This window comes from Carassius gibelio, chromosome B3, assembly GCF_023724105.1.
Source record: "Carassius gibelio isolate Cgi1373 ecotype wild population from Czech Republic chromosome B3, carGib1.2-hapl.c, whole genome shotgun sequence".
Classification (NCBI taxonomy): domain Eukaryota; kingdom Metazoa; phylum Chordata; class Actinopteri; order Cypriniformes; family Cyprinidae; genus Carassius; species Carassius gibelio.
The window spans coordinates 44,526,542-44,546,692 of NC_068398.1; the positions used below are offsets into that span (position 1 = coordinate 44,526,542).

At 40.7% G+C, this 20,151-nt stretch overlaps 1 protein-coding gene across 9 annotated transcripts in view; it reads right to left on the minus strand.

Moving 5' to 3' along the window:
- LOC127952781 (galactose-specific lectin nattectin-like) overlaps positions 1 to 20,151 on the minus strand; it is a 166,268-nt gene that overhangs the window by 20,929 nt on the left and 125,188 nt on the right. For 4 of the 9 annotated variants that reach the window (XM_052551545.1, XM_052551540.1, XM_052551539.1 and 1 more), the window contains 4 exons: positions 18,079 to 18,161; positions 17,849 to 17,983; positions 17,426 to 17,537; positions 16,741 to 17,211 (listed from right to left, as the gene is read on the minus strand). The exons of 2 other annotated variants lie outside the window; for them this stretch is intronic. In XM_052551545.1, coding sequence (XP_052407505.1) covers positions 17,147 to 17,211; positions 17,426 to 17,537; positions 17,849 to 17,983; positions 18,079 to 18,161 — 395 coding nt within the window. In that variant the 3' untranslated portion in view covers positions 16,741 to 17,146. Of the gene's footprint in view, positions 1 to 16,740; positions 17,212 to 17,425; positions 17,538 to 17,848; positions 17,984 to 18,078; positions 18,162 to 18,444; positions 18,475 to 18,736; positions 18,767 to 20,151 lie in introns of those variants that run through there. 3 more of the 9 variants (XM_052551541.1, XM_052551543.1, XM_052551549.1) reach the window with 3 other exon arrangements.

Genomic DNA, 20,151 nt, shown 5'->3' on the forward strand with positions numbered 1-20,151 from the left:
TTCTTCATGTTATGTGTTTGTCAGCGTCTGTGTTGCTGGTCTTCCGCGTTGCTTCTCCACCAACCGAATCCGAGCGACACCCAGCGGCCTGGATAAATAGTGTCAGGACCATTGTGTGTGGCTACATCGGCGCGAAGCAACCGGAAGTCGGCTCGTCCATTGTCTTGGTTCGTTAGGGGGGATAATGGAAATTTGTTATTATTAGGCAAATTTTTTATGTTTCTACATTTGTATTTGTTATTTTGGTTTGGAGTTTGTTTTTGTAAATATTTTGGCTATTTTTGTGTGTATATTTTTGTGATGTTGAGAAAAGGGTACATACTAACCTGAAATACTTACCCACAAATGTATGCAATGGTTTAAGAAAATGGGCGGGGCTTTGACTATAAAGAGGAGCCCCAAAGAACTTTTGGGGTCAGTTAACCGAGCGAGCGAGCGTGCAAGTGTGGTGCCGTGAGCAATTTATCATTGAAGGAGTTTGCGTATATATATATATATATTATTTTTGTTTGTTTGTTTTCTTTTTTATAGTGTTTAATGTTTCAGTTTTCTTTGTTACTTTTGTATATAGCTTTTGTTCGTTTATGTACTGGGACTGTTTCACCTCTCGAGCACTGTAAATAAACATCACTTTAAACCTTACATCTCTGCGAGTATTGCCATATTTTTTTGGATTATTATTTTTTTTTTTTTTTGGCAAACCCAGTTTCGCCTGACAGTGGGCCTGTCAAGACCCGTTGTCCCACAACCTCCTTAGTTATGAAGATTTTTGAAAAAGAGATCAAGAGGTATATGATGACAGTTGCTGGACCACTTTTAGATCCGCTGCAGTTTGCATATCGCGCTGGAAGAGGCGTAGATGATGCAAAACTGTTCTTGATAAATACTCTTAGTCGTCATCTGGAAAACAGCGGAGCTTTTGTTTGCAGATTTTTCTTCTGCACTTAATCTTTTGCAACCTGTAACGTTGGGGCAAAAACTTATTAGTCAGTTTAATCTTAATCATGGATTAGTTTTATGGATTATGAACTTTTTAATCAGACAGACAACAAAGGGTTAGGATTAAAGCTCCAATATGGAGGAATTTTGTAATAAAATTTCCGAAAATAACTTGCACAGTGTGATATATTTCCTCCAGTTGTGTACTTACAATATCTTAAAAGTCTCCAAAGATTTTTTATTTCAGAGAAATTCCGATTTTAAATAACTGGCCGTCCCGGAAAAGAAATGTCGCCTCTCAGTGACGCAATGTCCGCTCTATACTTTGTTTCCGGTGTAGACCATGTGATGTTCCACCACACCGGCATATCACATGGTCAAATGCGGAAGGAGTGGATATGTTATGCCGCCGCGCGTATGGTTTGGTTGTCGTTGTTATGGATCACGATTACTCTTTGGCGAGTATTGAAGTGCCAGTAAATTTAAGCGTCCATACTCGGATACACGCAGACTGTGTGACAAACGGAGGAATAAAACCAGGATAAATATCGGCCAGGCATTTACAAGATGGAGAGAGCTGCGCGAAAATCTTGGACTTGACAGAGACTCTGCTCTCGCGAGTGTATTGATAGACAGGTAAGCAAATCAATTATTTATTTTGTTATTGTACAAGTAACGTAATAGTTACAGTAAAGATGCCTGCCTGTACATTCTGTCACTGTGGCATTTTTTTTATCAATAACGTTACCTGTGAGAAAATAACATAACTTGGCAAATGGACTGTTTTAGTTTCAATAATAGCACTTATAAACAAAGTTATATTGCTCTTTGTACTAAGGTAAGGATTTTTATCACGTGTGGTGACCGAGATTTTGGCAGTACAATTAAATACAATCGCATATGTGTTGTTAAAAATATATTTAGTCATTACTTGCAAATGTTCGTTCAAATTTACTTTTAGAACGATTGGTTTGAGCACGTTAATGAGCATCCGTCATCATGATTCGTTTATCCAATTTAGATACATTGCTATGGTGAAAACGCATTAAAAATGACATCTCCCACCTGGTCACCTGGTTCATATCGTCATCAAGCTTCGCCTTTGTTATTGTTAGAAAAGGTCCCTCTTGTGGTCAATTACAAAAATCCCTTATTGCAGCTTTAATGAGGTGTTATCAGATGTTTTAAATATCTCCACAGGTACCCCACAAGGGTGTGTGCTCTCTTCTATTTTGTTTATATTATATACAAATGACTGTCAGAGTTTGCAAGATAATAGTTACTTGGTAAAATATGCAGATGATACGGTGTTGCTCTCCTTGCTTTCACATTCAGATCAGGAATATGGTTCTGTTTTGTACAATTTCATCTCTTGGTGCAGTAATATGAAACTAGATCTGAATGTCTCAAAAACTAAAGAGATTATTATTAATTTTAGCAGGAGGACATTAGCACTTCAAACGATTCATTTAATGGCACACATGTAGAAGTAGAACAATGTAAGTACCTAGGTATGGTTTTTGAAAAGTTAAAGTTTGATCACAATTCTGAGGTAATCATCAAAAAGTCACATCAAAGACCGTTTGTGCTGAGAAAACTTAATTATTTTAAATGTACAGAGAGTTGTTCTTAAGTCTTTTTATAATTCATTTGTTGAAAGTATTTTGTCTTTTTCATTCATTTGTTGGTTTTCTTCATGGTCTATAAAAAACAAAAATCGGTTGCAAGGTATTGTTAACACGTGCTCTAAAATCATGGGTGTTCCCTTAAGAAGCCTTACTTCCTATTATGAACAACAGGTGATGAGGATGGCACACAAAATATTAAGATACAGTACTCACCTGCTGCACTCGGACTTTGAGTGGATGCCCCTGGGGCAACGTTTAAGAGCATTTAAATGCTCTACTAATCGTTATAAATTTACTTTTGTGCCTGAAGCAATACGGTTATGTAACACACATATGTGACTTTATTTAATTTTTTTCATTTTTTTTATTTATTGGTTTATTTTCTTCTTTTGTTCTAGGTGTTGTAATTGTATATGTCAAGTGTTTTATGTGAGGCACGATGTAAGCTTAAATTAATTACCCCACAGGTTTAATAAAGCTCTAAACTAAAATACTGTATATAATTTGTATATTAAAGTTGTTTGCCAGAGTCGGCCGGTGGTATAGACACTCGAAAATGCTCCTCCAAATTTAAAGAACAAAAAGAAAAAGGGTTTTGATTCCAGAAGAAAAACTGCATAAACATATTTTGTATAATGTTAGGAAGGCCTTGATAGGTGACCTAAATTTAGACTAAATGGTTGTCAAGTCCTACTCTTGTTCAAGTTCCAAAGGACACATGGACGACTCAAATTTCCAGCTCAATCAATTTATTTTTATTTTGGTCTGTTCGTTAAATTAGGTTGTAAACCTTTAAAAACAGAGAACCATTTCAATTAAATATTTAAATTAACATTTATAATGAATTTAATCGTTTACATGTTTAATTAAACATTTTATGTATTCTATGATGAACTAGTCATTTCAGCCTTTACATGGAATAAAAGAACCCATTCAACAAGTCAATGCTGCAATGCGTCACTTAAACAATCTACACAGCAATTAAATTACAATTAAACATAGCTTCAACATGTTATACAGCATTCCAAATACCATGAAAGTAAATAAAAAATTTCACTGACCATTGGCGTCTTTGGACTGAACCTACAAGTAAACTTGGAGTGTCTTCTCAATGAAGTTTGTTTGTCTGAATAACTGAGGAACTCCAGGTGCTCCAAATCAGTGAAAATGACAACAGGTGACAAGCAGCCAGATTGCTGCTGCTGGTGCACTCTGGGAAATATAGTTCTTGGACTCATTCCTGAGATTCAGCTCAACACCTCCCACTTGAGCTCCTGGAGCTCACACAATCCCTTCACACCTCTGCTTGTTTTTCAATGGGAAGTAAAATCTCTGAAAAATTGTGACTGGAATTTTGGTTTGGAGCCTCTAAGTTTTTTCACTGTTAGCTCTTGTGAGCCCTTCTTTGGGGTTTGCTTTTTTGATGTGAACAGGATAACTGGGAAAAATCTTAACAAGCACATCTCTTACTATGCCTTTGCTGTCAGCATTGACACGGACCACTCTAGCTAGCTTGTACTGTCCCCTCAGGGCGTTTTGGTCAGCCAACCAGACCACGTCTCCAACAGCTACATTTCGCTCTTTGGTGTGCCATGTGTTCCTTATGAACAGACTAGGTCCAGCCAATTGGCTCCACTTCTTCCAGAAATTATTTACCTCTCCTTGAATCTGTTTAAGTCTTTTGTAAGGGTAGCCATCAAATTGGAAATCTCCAGGGTCTCCCTTTGGATTGCCGCGTCCTAAAAGCAGAGAATTCCGGGTGATGTACTCTATACAGTCTTCTCTGCTTTGAATTCTTGCATCAATGGGTCTCTCATTTTCAAGGTTAGCTGCCATGAAGAGAAAAGTTTGGAATTTACTCCATGTGAAAACAGCAAGGTTGCTCAATGCGCGCTTTACTACTTTGACAGCTGCCTCTGCTGCACCATTCCTATGGGGAGAGTCTGCGGGGTGGATTTTCCATGACCATTCGGTACCATGCTTGGCAGCTGTGTCTTCAAGTTCAGACTTGTTTACTCTATTAAAGAATTTGTGGAGCTGTTCCAGTGCAGGTCTGGCTCCCACAAAATTAGTGCCAGGATCTGACCAGAGTTTTCTGGGGTGTCTTCTCAGTGAAGTGAACCTTTGATAGGCTAGTAGGAATCCTTCAGATGACATGTCACTCACCACTTCAGTGTGTATGGCTCGAGAAGCCATGCAGCAGAAGACTATTCCCCATTCTTTGAGTCTAGTTCTTTTCTTGACCTCATCTGTCACTTCATAAGGGCCGAACAGGTCCATTGTGGTGAATTCAAAAGGTGCAGCTGGGCCTGTTCGCTCTAGAGGCAGGTCAGCCATGATTTGTCGACTCTGTTTTGCCTTGTTTTTTCTACAGACCACACAGCTGTCAACCATTTCTTTGGCAAGTATACAGCCTTTTATTACCCAGGATTTGTTCCTCATCCGAAGAATAGTTCCTGCCACTCCCTCGTGGTTTGCTTTGTGGGATTCTTGTGCCAGCAATGTAGACACCCATGCTTCAAATGGTAAAACTGGCACTGCTCGCTTATCTTCTTTGAACGTCTGAATTCTACCTCCACAAACTAGTAGTCCAGAATTCACATCTTTGTATACTGCCAGCCTTTCTTAGAGTTGTGTCTGAAAAAACTGTACCCTTTTGAGCTGCGAGGAAGATGTCTTTGAGTGCATCTTCTCGTTCTTTGACAGTCACCACAGCTTGCTTGGGTGATCCTAACTCCCACTTTGACTGTTTAGGGGCCTGACACTTCCTTTTCAGCCACTTCTTGGCAGCTAGACAAACCCAGGCAAAACTCTTACCAGTTTGGGCAGGCTACTGAATCTTTTTACTTCCACAAGATCTTTAACCCAGCCAGAGGGCTTCCTTCCTGGAAGAACAGTTATTGGGTTAAACACAGATATTCCTTCTTGAATTTCACTTTTTGGAATTTCCTGAGTGCCTTGTAGGTCTTTTTCCTGCTTACTCCTTGTTTGAGCTCTTGTTAATGCACCTGAGAAGGCCTTCATCTTGAGCTTGTTTACACTCTCCCTGGCATGAGCTGCAACCTCTCTAGCCGATTTTATAGGCCACTTCTCCACTGGCCACTTCAGGAACTCTGGTCCATTTTGCCATGTGGAATTCTCCTTCAAATCTTCAGGAGAACCTCCTCTCGTTATAATGTCAGCTATGTTTAGATATCCACAGATCCACCACCAGTCTTGCACTAGGCCAGCTTTCTGGATTTCACCCACTCTATTTGCAAAGAATGTTTTATACCCATAACTGACTCTTTGAATGGCTCCTAGACCGTTTGACTATCAATTAGGTGGAACCATCTCTCAATCTTCATTTGAGCATGCTTTTGAGCATGCTTTTGAGCATGCGAAGACAGCACCACAGATCTCCGCTTTTACAGCTTCACCCTTCTGATCCAGGGGTGTCAGCTTGGCTTTTGATTCAACTAATCTTACTTCAGTGCCTTGACTTGTCTCCCATATTAAGTACATGAAAGCTCCATAGTTTTGGTCACTTCCATCAGAGAAAGTGATGCCCCAAGGTTTCCCTTCCCAGCCAGCTGGTGTGAGGCTCCTGTGGAATTTCACCTGTCCAAGCTGCACATATTCTTCAAAAAGCTGTATGGCTTCTTCTCTGAGCCTTTCTGAGAGAGGTTGGTTTTCTTGGGTTAGTTTCCCACCCCCTCCCCCTTGGAATGCTTTTCTTACAAGAATTGCTCCTTCTGTTTGGCGGGTGTAACTAAACCAATAGGGTGATACAGTCCAGCAACTTGGCTTAAGAGAGCCCTTCTAGTCAGTGGCTTAGGGGTTTCAGTTCTCACCTCCTCCTTCAGAAGATATTTTCCAACTCTTATCTTCTTCTTCCTTTTGGAAAAGTTAACGGAGATTAACATGTAGAGCTGGTCTTCATCCACTTGGTAGCCGATACCCAAGGCTTTGTTGTCTTCATCCCTCATTTGATTTGAAAGAATTAAATTTTTTCCTTGTGTCTCTGTTAAACCCTCCTTCTCGACTCCTTGCCTCCCACTTTGCCCTGACCTGACCCATGGTTTGAGGAAGAAACCTCCAGCTTTCAAGATCTCATCAACATTTGCTGTAATTTTGTTAAGCTTATTTAGGTCATTTTGGGAGTTTAAGAGGTCATCTACATAACTGTTCTCTTCTGTGGCTCTACGCTCATCCTCCAAGTGAAGAAAGTTGGGCAGGCGTGCGGTTTCTCTCATAGCCAACTGAACAATGCAACCAGCAGGTCTGTCTCTAATGTTGACTCTGGTTATTGCATATTCACTTATCTCTTCATCTGGGCTGTCCCTCCAGAGGAACCTATGAAGATGCATCTCACGCTCCTCGAGCCATACAGAGTTGTACATCTTTTTGATATCTCCTAGAGATGCATACGTCCCTTCTCTGAACCTCAGCAGGACAGCTCTGATAGGGTTGAGAATGTCTGATCTCTTCAGAAGAAGATCATTCATACCAAAGTCTTTGCATTCTTGGCTACTATTCCACACAATACAAATTGGTGTTGTTACCGAATGAGGGTTCGGTGCCACCAGGTGGCTTACATACCACACTGGTCCGTTCCATTCTTCCATGATTTTGTTGGTGAGTTTTATGGCTGCGCCTCGTTCGACCATTACACGGATCTGGGTAGCATATGCGATTTTCCAGGCTGTCTCTCTGCTTAATTTCTTTGTCGGTCCTCAAAAAACAAGCCTGGACTGCACCTTTGTTGTTTGGGAAAGAGGCTGGATCTACCATCCAAGGATACTTAGCATCCAAATGTGGAGCTGGTGTGTGAGCATCCCCCTTCTTGTAGGTGAGGCCTCCTTTAATGATCTCCAGTTCCCTCTCCTCTGCCAGGGTCATTTCTTTTCCTCCTGGTGGAGAGTTTCCACATCGGCATCCTCCACATCTTGGCTCACATGCAGCTCCGATGCTGTCCCATTGCCACCACTCAAGGAACTCACGGTTACTGGCAGCTGTATATTTGGCCTGAACCCCATCCTCCTGCCATAGCTGGGCTGTGTCAGTTCTTGGACTTGCAATTTCTTGATATTTGACAGCTGCTGTCCTCATGGAGCGAGCAAAGTGTGTTTTGAACTCATATGCTGCAACCTCCACCTCTTCAAATAAGTAGGGGTGCGCTCCACCTACTGTCTTCCCCAATGGACCCTCCCACAAGACGAGGTCTCCAATGATTTTTACCCTCTGGGGAGCGAGTCTTCCCTCTCGATGGCTAATGAGAATTTCAACCTCTTCTGGCCTTTCCAATTCTTTAAGTTTGACTTCTGGGAAGAATTCTCTCAACTTCTCAGGTTCAATTACTTGATGCACTCTTGTGATTTCATCCAAGCCGTAGCAGATCATTTCATGAGCTCTCTCGGTTCCTTTAGGTGTCTTGACTCTGACTTTGAGGAGATACCTTTGAGTGTTCACTTCCATGGCCATACCACCAACCCCATGCACAACTAAAGTTATCTTTTCATGTCTTAACCCCAGTCTTTCAGCAGCCTTATGGGTTATGTAGTTTGTATCTGAAGCAAGGTCAATTAAAGTCCCAATCTTCTGCCCTGCGTTTGCAGTAACTTGCATCAACATCATGATGATAGGAATTTCAGCGAGCCCATTCCTCTGCAATTCTCAACAGCTACTCAATTCCTGAGATTCAGCTCAACACACTTGAACGAGGTATTCAGTGTTTTCGGGATAACTAGATAGATACGGGCAGGTGAGTTTTTATGAGGGCTAAACTCTGCAGGATAGTGGCCCTACAGGACCGGAGTTGCTTACCCCTGGTGTAGGCAGTAGTACATTGCATGTAAGGGTTTGTGTTTTTTGAAGACTGGGCCTAAGAAAGACAGCAATAAACGAGAAACAGATGTAGAAACGTGCGGAAAAGTCCTTTGGAAACCGCTCTGTAGAAGTCGTAAGGGAGATCCAGAGGGCTGTACGGGAAGGCAAAAATTCATGCAGAGTACTGCTTTTTTTACTGTTTGGAGGAAGTGCATCAGTGAAGGAGCCAGTAGAACTGACGGGTCACTCTGGAGGAGTGTACAGTAGTCTGTTTTAATGTATGTTTTAATGTAAGTCTATGTGTGACTGGCTGTGGTTGTATGAGATAATAAACTCTATGAATGAGAGCAAGATTAGGTGACCAAGTTAATAAGAATTTTGATTCAAAAGCCATATTCATTTTACCATAGGAATGGAACTAGTTAAATATTTAAATTAAATTATTATATTTAAAATAATAGGAATTATTTTATGTTTAGCGAGTGACTTCTTACTCTGTTTGTCTAACACAGCATACATTTTCTTTCCTTCCTCTCTTTTTCCAGCAGGATACACTATCACTGGACTGATTTTGGAGCAGGAATGTTGACCATCTGAATTGCTGCATATCTCTGTGCATTTGGATGTCACTGGTGTCAAAGCATTTCCACTCACCTCCCCGCCATCATCTTTGTCGGCTTCTTGGCTCCCTCTCGTAGTGGGAGGAGGACCAGGGTGTAGCGCTGAGATGTGTTTCTCACTGTTACACTCATTTAAGACATTTACAGACATTTAAGTGTCACTCTGCAATCTTTTGCCATATGCTGTCCTGACCCACAACATCTGAAACAAATACGGTTCTCTTTCAGGAATGATTTTCTTTTGTCAATATGTCTAGCTATGAAGCTCCTGCTTTTTTTTAGCAGGTGGGGCTTTTTATGAATGGGACATAGCTTATCAAGACTTTCCATAATCTTCTCTCCAGAGCTACAATGGATAGTCATAGAATCTTGTGGAACATCTGTTTTGTGAACAGTGACAGAAGATCTGTTGCCACTTCTTGTGTATTTCTAAATTTTCAAGCCTTGGTTGCTGGAGAATGTAAAGGCAAAACTGGGATCGTTTTTCACTCATGCCGGTTGTCTTACAAAGCTGGAGAAGTAATGAAAAGGTGGAAATGCGACTCCATTGTCATCCTTATATTTGGATCCTGTGGCTACCCATTTCTCTTGCAAGCTGTAAGGTAATTTCTCCACCATGGGATTAACTCCACGAGCTGTATCCAAATATGACAAGCCAGGTAAATATCCTCCCTCTTTTGTGCACTCTATCTCCTGAAGAATGTCACCTAACTCCCTTAGCCCGACATTATCTTTGTTGGTGAGTTTAGGAAAATCTTGCTTAATCTTAGGGAAGTGCTGCTGTTGGGTCGAACACATGCACAGAGTGAATCCTCTTTGCTTGCTCTGCAGACTCCTTACCAAGCCATTTAGTTATCAAATCCAGTTCTTCCCTCGATGAAAGGTATAGATCTTGGACGGCACTTTGGGATAAAGGCTTCCTTTGAGGATGAAATGACTCTCTTGCAGGTTCCGGGTAGTAAAGTTTATTGTCAACTTCATCTTTTTTTTTTTTTTGGTGGTTGTTTGACATGAGCTTTTCTGCTTTCAACATCTCTGTTTTTCTCATAATGATGAATATCTGCGTCCTTCATGGTTATTTCACACTGTGCACGCGCCACCTTGTGGCAGACTAGTGGATCAACCTTCAATGCAAATTGTGCTTTTGAGGGTTGCCTGACATATTCAGAGGTGCGTTTGAGCTGAACTGATAGGTAACTCTAATAACTCTGGACTAAGTTCACTCTTGATAGACTTATCATCTTCTTCATATGCATCTGCTTCTGCTGTTGCAGCAGCAACAGCCTTCTGACTTTTTAACCCCTTTACGTGCAAACATCGCTGACGGCCCCAGTTTATTATTGTTTCACTTTCACAGCACATTAAACATCACTGTCTTACTTCATCTGGACAAACTATGCATCAATTGAAAGTTTAAAGACTCTAGCTTCGATATTTGCCCAATATTTTGATAAAACATTGTTGCAGTGACAGATATTTAGTGATTTATGTCAGGAGTGCAAAATAATAAATCCGTATTATGCCACATTTTGAATAGAAATTCACCTCTCAGTCATATTCAGTCACGTCTGCAGCGGTTTATTTGTGTTACATAGACTCACTGAACAGCGTCAATAAGGATTTATAGTTCAAGTTCAAGTCTGCTTTATTGTCAATTTCCACATGTACAGTACATACATACAGAGAATCGAAATTGCGTTACTCTCAGACCCCGGTGCATACAGTTAACATTTACATTAAAGCCTAAAAAAATAACTAGATCAAATATAAAAATGTAGAAACAACTATACAATAAGGGAATGATATAAAAAAAGACATATAATAAAATTAAAAATAAAGTTAAATAAAGCAGCGCAAGGCAAATGACAGATATAGTGCAAATCAATGAAGTGAACAACAGTGCAGTTAAAAGATTTTTTAGTGCAAAAAAAATCACTTATTAAAAATATCTTATTAAGTCTGATTAAAGTGACAGGTGACCAAGAGCAGTTATTTTATTTAACTGACTGATGAGGTAGTGGAATGGCGTCAGTTCCATGCCGAATGAGGTAGTGAGCAGGACAATGCTTGCACAAGTGACTAGTGCATGCCATCATATAATAATTAATCTGTGTGGAGGGGGGGTTCATAGTTCAATGGTGCCTGGGGAAGAAGAGGGGAGGGGGGGCAGGTTCGGGAGGGAGTTCAGCTTCCTGACAGCCTGGTGGATGAAGCTGTCCTTCAGTCTGCTGGTCCTGGCCTGGAGACTCCGCAGTCTCCTCCCTGATGGTAGCAGGCTGAAAAAGCTGTGTGATGGGTGAGTGGGATCACCTGTGATGCAGAGGGCTTTGCGGGTGAGACGTGTTCCATATATGTCCTGGAGGGAGGGGAGAGAGACACCAATGATCTTCTCAGCTGCTCTCACTATGCGTTGCAGAGTCTTTCGGCAGGACGCGTTGCAGGCGCCATACCACACAGTGATGCAGCTCGACAGAATGCTCTCGATGGTGCCTCTGTAGAAGGTGTACATGATGGGGGGTGGGGCTCTGGCTCTCCTCAGTTTGCGGAGGAAGTAGAGACGCTGTTGTGATTTCTTGGCCAGTGCTGCAGTGTTTTCAGTCCAGGAGAGGTCCTCTGTGATGTGCACACCCAGGAACTTGGTGCTGCTCACTCTCTCCACAGTCACACCGTTGATGGTCAGAGGAACGTGCTGAGTGTGTGCTCTCCTGAAGTCTACAACAATCTCCTTTGTCTTCTCCACATTCAGAGACAGATTGTTGTCACAGCACCACTTGGCCAGGCGGCTCACCTCACTCCTGTAGTTTGTCTCATCTTTGTTGCTAATGAGACCCACCACAGTCGTGTCATCCGCAAACTTAATGAAGAGGTTGGAGCTGTGTGACGGAGTGCAGTCATGGGTCAGCAGAGTGAAGAGGAGGGGGCTCAGCACACATCCTTGGGGGGCCCCAGTGTTCAGTGTGATGGTGCTGGATGTGTTACTGCCGACCCGTACTGCCTGAGGTCTTCCCGTCAGAAAGTCCAACAGCCAGTTGCACAGCGAAGTGTTGAGCCCCAGCTGAATCAGTTTGTAGATGAGCTGTTGAGGGATGATCGTGTTGAATGCTGAACTGAAGTCTATGAACAACATTCTGACATATGAGTCCTTTTTGTCCAGATGTGTGAGTGCTGAGTGGACGGCAGTGGAGATGGCATCATCGGTCGACCGGTTGGACCGATATGCAAACTGGAAGGGGTCCAGGGAGGGGGGGAGGGCAGACTTGATGTGGTGCATGACTAGCCGTTCAAAGCACTTCATGAGGATGGGAGTAAGTGCAACAGGACGGTAGTCATTGAAGCAGGATGGAGATGGCTTCTTTGGGACTGGGATGATGGTAGTGGTTTTAAAGCATGTGGGAACAACAGCCTGACTCAGTGATATGTTGAAAATGTCTGTGAAGACATCAGTGAGTTCTGCTGCACAGACTTTCAGTACACGCCCAGGGATGTTGTCAGGACCCGGAGCTTTGCGTGCATTGATCCTGCTGAAGGATCTCCTCACGCTGTCTGGGGTCAGCGTCATCACCTGGTCGCCGGGAGGAGGTGGAGTCTTCTGTGCAGTGGTGCTGTTTTGTTGCTCAAAGCGAGCGAAGAAGGTGTTCAGCTCGTTCAGCAGAGAGATGTTGTTGTCACAGGTCCGTGGTGGGGGCTTGTAGTCCGTAATGGTCTGTATCCCCTGCCACAGGTTCCTAGTGTCTCTGCTGTCGCTGAATTGATGAGCTATCCTCCTGGAGTGCTGTCTCTTAGCCTCTCTGATGCCGCGGGACAGGTTGGCCCTAGCTGTTCTCAGGCCCACCTCATCTCCAGCTCTGAAGGCAGCGGTCCGCATCTTCAGGAGTCTGTAGACCTCCCCTGTCATCCATGGCTTTTGGTTGGCCCGGACAGTGATGGTTTTTGTGACCGTTACATCATCAATACACTTATTGATGTAGGCAGTGACAGTCTCTGAGTACTCCTGGAGGTCAGTGGTGTTATTGCATGTGGCAGCCTGTTTAAACATGTCCCAGTCAGTTGTGTTGAAGCAGTCCTGAAGAACATCTGAGGATCCTTCTGGCCACACTTTAATCTGTTTGTAAACTGGTTTGGCGACTTTAATGAGCGGTCTGTATGCAGGCATTAGCATAACAGTGATGTGGTCTGAAGCTCCGAGGTGGGGGAGGGGGAGGGCTTTGTAAGCTCCTCTCTGTGTGGTGTAAACAAAGTCCAAAATGTTATTACCTCGTGTTGGAAAGTTGATGTGCTGGTGTATTTTTGGAAACACACTCTTAAGGTCAGCATGGTTGAAATCCCCAGCTATGATGAGAAAAGCATCGGGGTGTGCTGTTTGCTGCTCACTGATGTGCTGGTACAGTTCATTTAGTGCGTCGTTCCTGTTGCAGCTGTTGTTTGGGGGAATGTAAACTGAGATGAGCAGTATAGCAGTATATTCCCTCGGCAGATAGAACGGCCGGCACTTAATAATCATAAACTCCACCAGGGGTGAGCAGTGTTTGCAGATCACAACAGTATCGCGGCACCACGCGTCATTGATGTAAACACAAAGCCCGCCGCCGCGTGTTTTTCCTCCCGCGACGAGAGCTCTGTCCGCTCGATAGCACGTCAGCTGGTCGAGCTGAATAGCGCCATCTGGAACGCTGTTGCTGAGCCATGTTTCCGTGAACACAAAAACACAACAGTCTCTTACAGTCCTCTGAGTTGAGCGTAATAATCGGATGTAGTCCAGTTTATTATCCAACGAGCGTACGTTAGCCAGTACGATGGTGGGGATAGATGGCTTGTGTGGGTTAGCCGTTAGCCTAGCCCGGATACCTCCGCGCTTCCCCCTCTTCTGCTTCCTCTCACACCGCTTGTGGCGCCTCCGCTGCGGGCGAGATGCAGTAGTGGAGGTCGGTGATGGTGAAGGCCTCCGTAGCAGATCGAGATCCCGCAGCTGTTCCGCGTGCGCGGAGTTTAACTGTAAAAATGCGGTCCTGCCGACATCGAGCAGAAACTCGCGACTGTATTTGCGCTTACAGACAGGTAGACGCGACGACAACGTACAAAAACACTGCGACTCACAAGACAAAAAACACGAAAACACCGTTCTGTCGGGACAGAGAGAAGCCGCTGCGTGTGGACGCGCCGCCATCTTACTTACTAGAGCATAGATGCATATCTGCGGAGATATATGGATATATTTACTGATGTTTACTTAATATTTCTTCAGACAGAATCGTCATTTCTATTCATTTTCCACGGATTTACGCGATCAGATGATAAACAGCCTCTCCCAGCGATCTGTGTATGTGTTTGCTGTGCCGGCAGCTCGTGCTGTGTGTCTCAGACTCCGATTGGGCCTTCCCAAATGTCAATCTGAGAGTGTAATATCTGGACACCGCCCCATCGTGTCACATGCTTCCTGCACACTTCCTGGTAGTTATCTGGCCAAAACAACACTGAAACACCTCTGTACACACAAAATATCCGAACAATAAACCCGCGATTACGATAGTAAAGCTTGGTATGAGAATTTCTTGAGATCTGGGGCGTTTTTATAAAAAAAATCGAAAATGTACATCGGAAATGCTAACTTGTGCAGCGATGAAAAAGGCTACAAATAACATATTTTTACAACAGTAAACAACCAAATTCCACCACTGATCGCTAAAGGAAGTTATTATAAACACTCGATCGGGGTTTAAAGTGAGTTTTTAGTAAAAGTGTACTAATAATTTCATAAATTGTCTGATGTAGCTTGATGCTAACGTTAGCACCAATGCTACTAATAGCAGGTGCTTTTCTTCTTCATAATGCATTTTTGTCTCAATAATTCACGTAAGGTCGTAAGAAAATGTTTTGTTGTATTTTTATAGTAAGACTTGATAAATAAGGGCTAAATGCAAAGAGAGACTGAAGTGAGATCGCTGCTTTGTTGCTTTGTAAAGCCTGAAAAACCACAATCAAGGCTAATAAAGGTGGAATAAAAACAAAAGAATAATGATAAAAGAATAATGCGGATAATGTGTCATACCTGGCGGAGGTGTGAAAGACTCGTTTGGTGAGAACAATACAATAATGAATCGGGCAGCTTTCAACAATGAAACATACACAAAGAGCACAGGAATGTTTACATGTGAGATCTTACAGAGATGACAAGTGCCATAAATCAATCTGATTAGCCTTCTCTAAAAACACATATGACATGGCCTTAGAAAATATTTCATAAAATTTACCGTTTTATAGATTCGATTATGAAATTTTTTATGAAGGTTTGGAAGACTTGTGGCCTTAGCTACACTGTGTTTTCAAACTCATTTCCTACGTCAACATTTTTTTAAATACATTTAAAACATATGTTTTTTATATTTTTATTTTTGTTTTTATGTTTGAGCTTATATATCTCTATTATCATAACAGTCTGAGTGATTCTGATTCCTGAACAGTAAACTTTAAAGTGTCAGCTTTGTGAACAAAGGTTGATTATGTATCTAGTCAGAAAGAATCATGAGCAGAAACCTTTTTATTTTGGGTATGTAATTTCGGTCTCCATGCCAAAAAAGGGGGGTTACTAGTAAGGGGTTAATATATGGAGACTTGCTTCAAGGTCAGCTTTTCTTTATAATTCTGGCTTCTTCTTCTGCAAAGAGTTTAGCACGGGCAGCCTAGATGTGGAAGATCCACTTGACTATCTTGAAGCATGTGACTGTACTGACTTTGCACATGCTTCAGCACTTTGAGTAGCTTTTTGCAGTTTTTCACACTCCTATTCTGTGGAGATGACTAGTACTGCTTGCCATTGTTTCTGCACATAACCTTGTTCAGTTGTGCCCGCCGTGCGCTTGACCTTTTACTATACTGTCCTTGCAATGAGTTGCTTCTTCAAAGCTCGACAATTAGCTAACAGTGTGAAGTTCTTCCGGAAAAAAAACAAGGCATAACTTTACTTGAGTTCCACAAAGAAACTTTACTTTTCTTATTGTACTGTAAAACTGTAATAAAGAGCAAAAGACAAACAGAAATGAGCTCAAACCAATACAGATACCTAAAGTGCACAACTTACAGCAACAGAAATGCTGAGTCAAAACTAATAGCCATGCTAACCATCAGTTTAGTCATTTGACATGAGAAAACTCCAATAAACCAAAGATATGCCAAGTACAATTGAAGAGTTTCGTTGCAAAACGAGATATATCCATTTTGAGAAATGTTGGTTATTTGACATTATTATTTAAGACATCAACAGTCAAGTTCATTTCCAATTTTTTGTACATTAAACTATTACTTGAGCTCAGTGAAGGCCAGGGACACAATATTCTTCAAATCCAGGATATTTTTTATTTAATTTTATGTCCATAAAAAAAATAAAATGAAAGCATCTCCTTAATGTGGACCAATCACCGTCACGGGTTACTCTATGAAGAATACTGTATTTGTATTGCTTCTGCTTATATAAGCTTTGTAATTTCATGAAATAGACTTTTCGAAAAAAAACATCTTTCTTTGGCACACTCCTCTTTTAATTAATTTACTGTTTCTTTTATAACAACTCGATTATCAAATGTTTCTATTTATTTCCTATAATAACATAATGGCATGACAAAAACAAAGCACCTCTGATGTTGAATTTTATTTACGCAGATCCAAAGTTTACTGAAAATCTTCAGGAATTTCATTCAGAAAATTCACATCTGATACGTGGAATGAGACAAAAACCCACAGAAACAATTAAATGCAACTGCTTGATATTTATTGAGTTGTTCTTGCACATTAGTAAAGAAATTAGGGAGAAATAGTTAAAGGAGCAATTGACCAAAAAATTAAAAATTGATTACAAACTTGTAGCCTTTCACTTCACAAGACATTAATTGATGGACTGGAGTCGTGTGGACTATTGTGATGTCTTCATGATCAGCTGTTTGAGCTTTCATTCTGATGGCACCCATTCACTGCAGATGATCTCCATCAATAAGCAAATTATGTATATTTCTTCAGATCTGTTGTGATGAAGAACTAATCTTTATCTTGGATCAACTGAGGGTAAGCGATGTTTCAAATTTGTCATTTTTTGGTCAACTATTCCTTTAATGCAAGACAATAAGACATTCACAATTTTACATGAAACTTAAATGCTGGTATTTATTTCTTCACACACACATAAGGCTTTTTAACATGACAGGGGTTGTCATTCCAGTTGCTCGAGGCTATAGCAGGAAGGAAAAAAGTTTATTATTGTTACAGTATAAGTATTCTGATCAAATGTAATGCTTCTTAAGGTAATACAGCCAATTCTATTCCTTTACCATTTCATAAACATTAGGTGAAGTTAAAATACAGTTCTACATTCGGCTGGTTATTGGATAAAAATAACAAAGATATAAATAGTGATGATATTTCATAAACATTTAAAACACTCACGTTGATAGTTCATCATAAGACAGTGCTCGTCTCTATTGGTATTGTCAGGTTGTGAAGGAGCCCATATCTCTTGGTCCAGTTTTGATCCATCACTCCACAGCCATGTTCCCTCCTGTGAACAGAACACCATAAAGGACACTCCGTTTCCATCACACACCTACATGGCATTATTTGATATTCGTTAATATAAAAAAACATGTTCACACCAACCATTTGGATCACAAGCTCATGATGTTAACGCATCAAAAACATGTTTGTGTTTCTCTATAGAAACCAGTAGACCTACCATGCCAAACATATCAGCTGTATCCTAATCTTACTTTTTATTCTATGACATAACTCAAAAACAACTACAATATACAAAAGAAAAAGAAAAAGAATGGCCATTGACAAGTACGCTAAACAAATGTAAAACAAACATACTGAAACAGCGTCATAGCCTCCTATCCAGGCCTGAGTTGCAGCTTGAGTTTGAGATTTAATCATGAACTGTACGAAGATGTACTCCTCATAACTGTGTACAGAGGCCAGGTTCCCATCGTAGCCCAAACACTGTTTCTAAAGAGAGTAGGACATAAAAACTATTGTTAACTAACTGAAAATTTCAAGACTTAGAAATGAAGGAATCCCTATGATAAGATGGCATCTCATACCTCTGCATCAATCCAGGAACGCTGAAAGTTAAAAAAGCGGAAGCATCTACCTTCATATGCAGACCATCCACTTTCACAGGTTGCTGTAAGAAAGATAGGTGAGTATTAATACTTTAGTATTTTCATTAAACTGAAATTAAGAGGTGCTGCCTCTGAAATAATAAAAGAAAAAGAATATATATATATATATATATTAAACATTTTAAAAATCAGATTACAATTTTATGTCTAAATCCAAACTAACAGTCTGTGGGATTTGAGGTAAACTGAATAAATTAAAAACTGGGCCACGTATACTTCACAACAATTACCTGTAGCACTCAGAGCAAAAGAGCAGAACAAATGTAACACACTAAAATATCTCACCATCGCTTATGCCAGTAAGAAGTGCTGTCTCTGAAATAATAAAAGAAAAAGAATATATATATATATATATATATATATATATATATATATATATATATATATATATATATATATACATTAAAAAAATGTAATAATCAGATTACAAATTTTATGTCTAAATCCAAACTAACAGTCTGTGGGATTTGAGGTTAACTGAATAAATTAAAAACTGGGCTACATACACTTCACAACAATTACCTGAAGCACTCAGAGCAAAAGAGCAGAACAAATGTAACACACTAAAATATCTCACCATCGCTTATGCCAGTAAGAAGTGCTGTCTCTGAAATAATAAAAGAAAAAGAATATTTATATATTAAACATTTTAATAATCAGATTACAATTTTATGTCTAAATCCAAATTAACAGAGCAGAACAAATGTAACACACTAAAAGACAGCATCAATATCTTAACATTGCTTGTGCCATTAAGAGGTGTTGCCTCTGAAATAATCAAAGAAAAATTATATGTGTGTGTGTATTAAAAATTTTAATAATCAGATTACAATTTTATGTCTAAGTCCAAACTAACAGTTTGTGGGATTCGAGGTAAACCACATGAATAGAAATCTGGGCCACATACACTTCACAACAATTACCTGAAGCATCCAGAGCAAAGAGCAGAAAGAAAGACAGACAAAGAGGCCAGACTGCCATTGTTCCTGAAATCAACCAGTACTACTGCACACCTGACAAAACATGAAGACAGAACAGTTTTTATTCATTATTAACCTGTTCTCAATATCCAAATTCCAATATTTCCAGCTGTACAAGAGCTCTGTGCGTCACTATGAAGAGGATATATATTATATCCTTATAATATATATATATTAGGGGTGTAACGGTTCACAAAATTCACGGTTCAGTTCGATACGATACACTAATGTCAGGGTTCAGTTTGGTACGTTTTAGATACAGCAAAACGTAAAAACATCAACTTTTCAGAATGCCGCAAGCGCTCCGCGGGTCATGTGACAAGAACTAACCAATCAGCTTCATCCTTTCCCATAACAACGTTGAAAGCTCAGCCAAGATGAAGGAACAGCTGATCATAGTTGTATATGGATTGCAATTTTGAAATAAATTTAGTAGCAGAGCCACTGCAAGCGATTTTTAGAGCTGCAAATCCATTTATCCTTCGCTGAAAGACGTGCCTAGCATTTTCCACGTGTTTTTAGGCGCGATATGTCAACGGCCCCCAAGTCGCTCGCTCACTCAGTATGCGATGAAGGCTCGTTGCAAAATGTCTAATGCATTTAACAGACCAGAAATAGAAGATCCTCCAATAACCAATAGTTCTGGTGTTTGGGTGCACTTTGGATTCCCTTTAAGCTATAATGGTGATGACAGAATGAATGGTAAATACTGTAGTAAGGTCTCATATCCGCGGCTATAATGTAAATGTAACATAAATGTAGCCTACCAATCGCTGCGGTGATGTCTTTTGCCTTGTTTGAGTCAGTTGGAAATGTCGGTCTAAATGCTGCGGGGATAGTTTGTTGCGTGTATGTTTCTCCTTTTTTTCGTCTTTTCCCAGATACGGACACAATAAGGTGATGTCGGCGTAAATGAGTTGACATGTTTCAAGTATTCCCGCTGGTGTTTTTTTTGTTGTATTCCCGCTGGTGTACCCTATTGTCATGTAGGAGATGCGACATACCGTTGTTT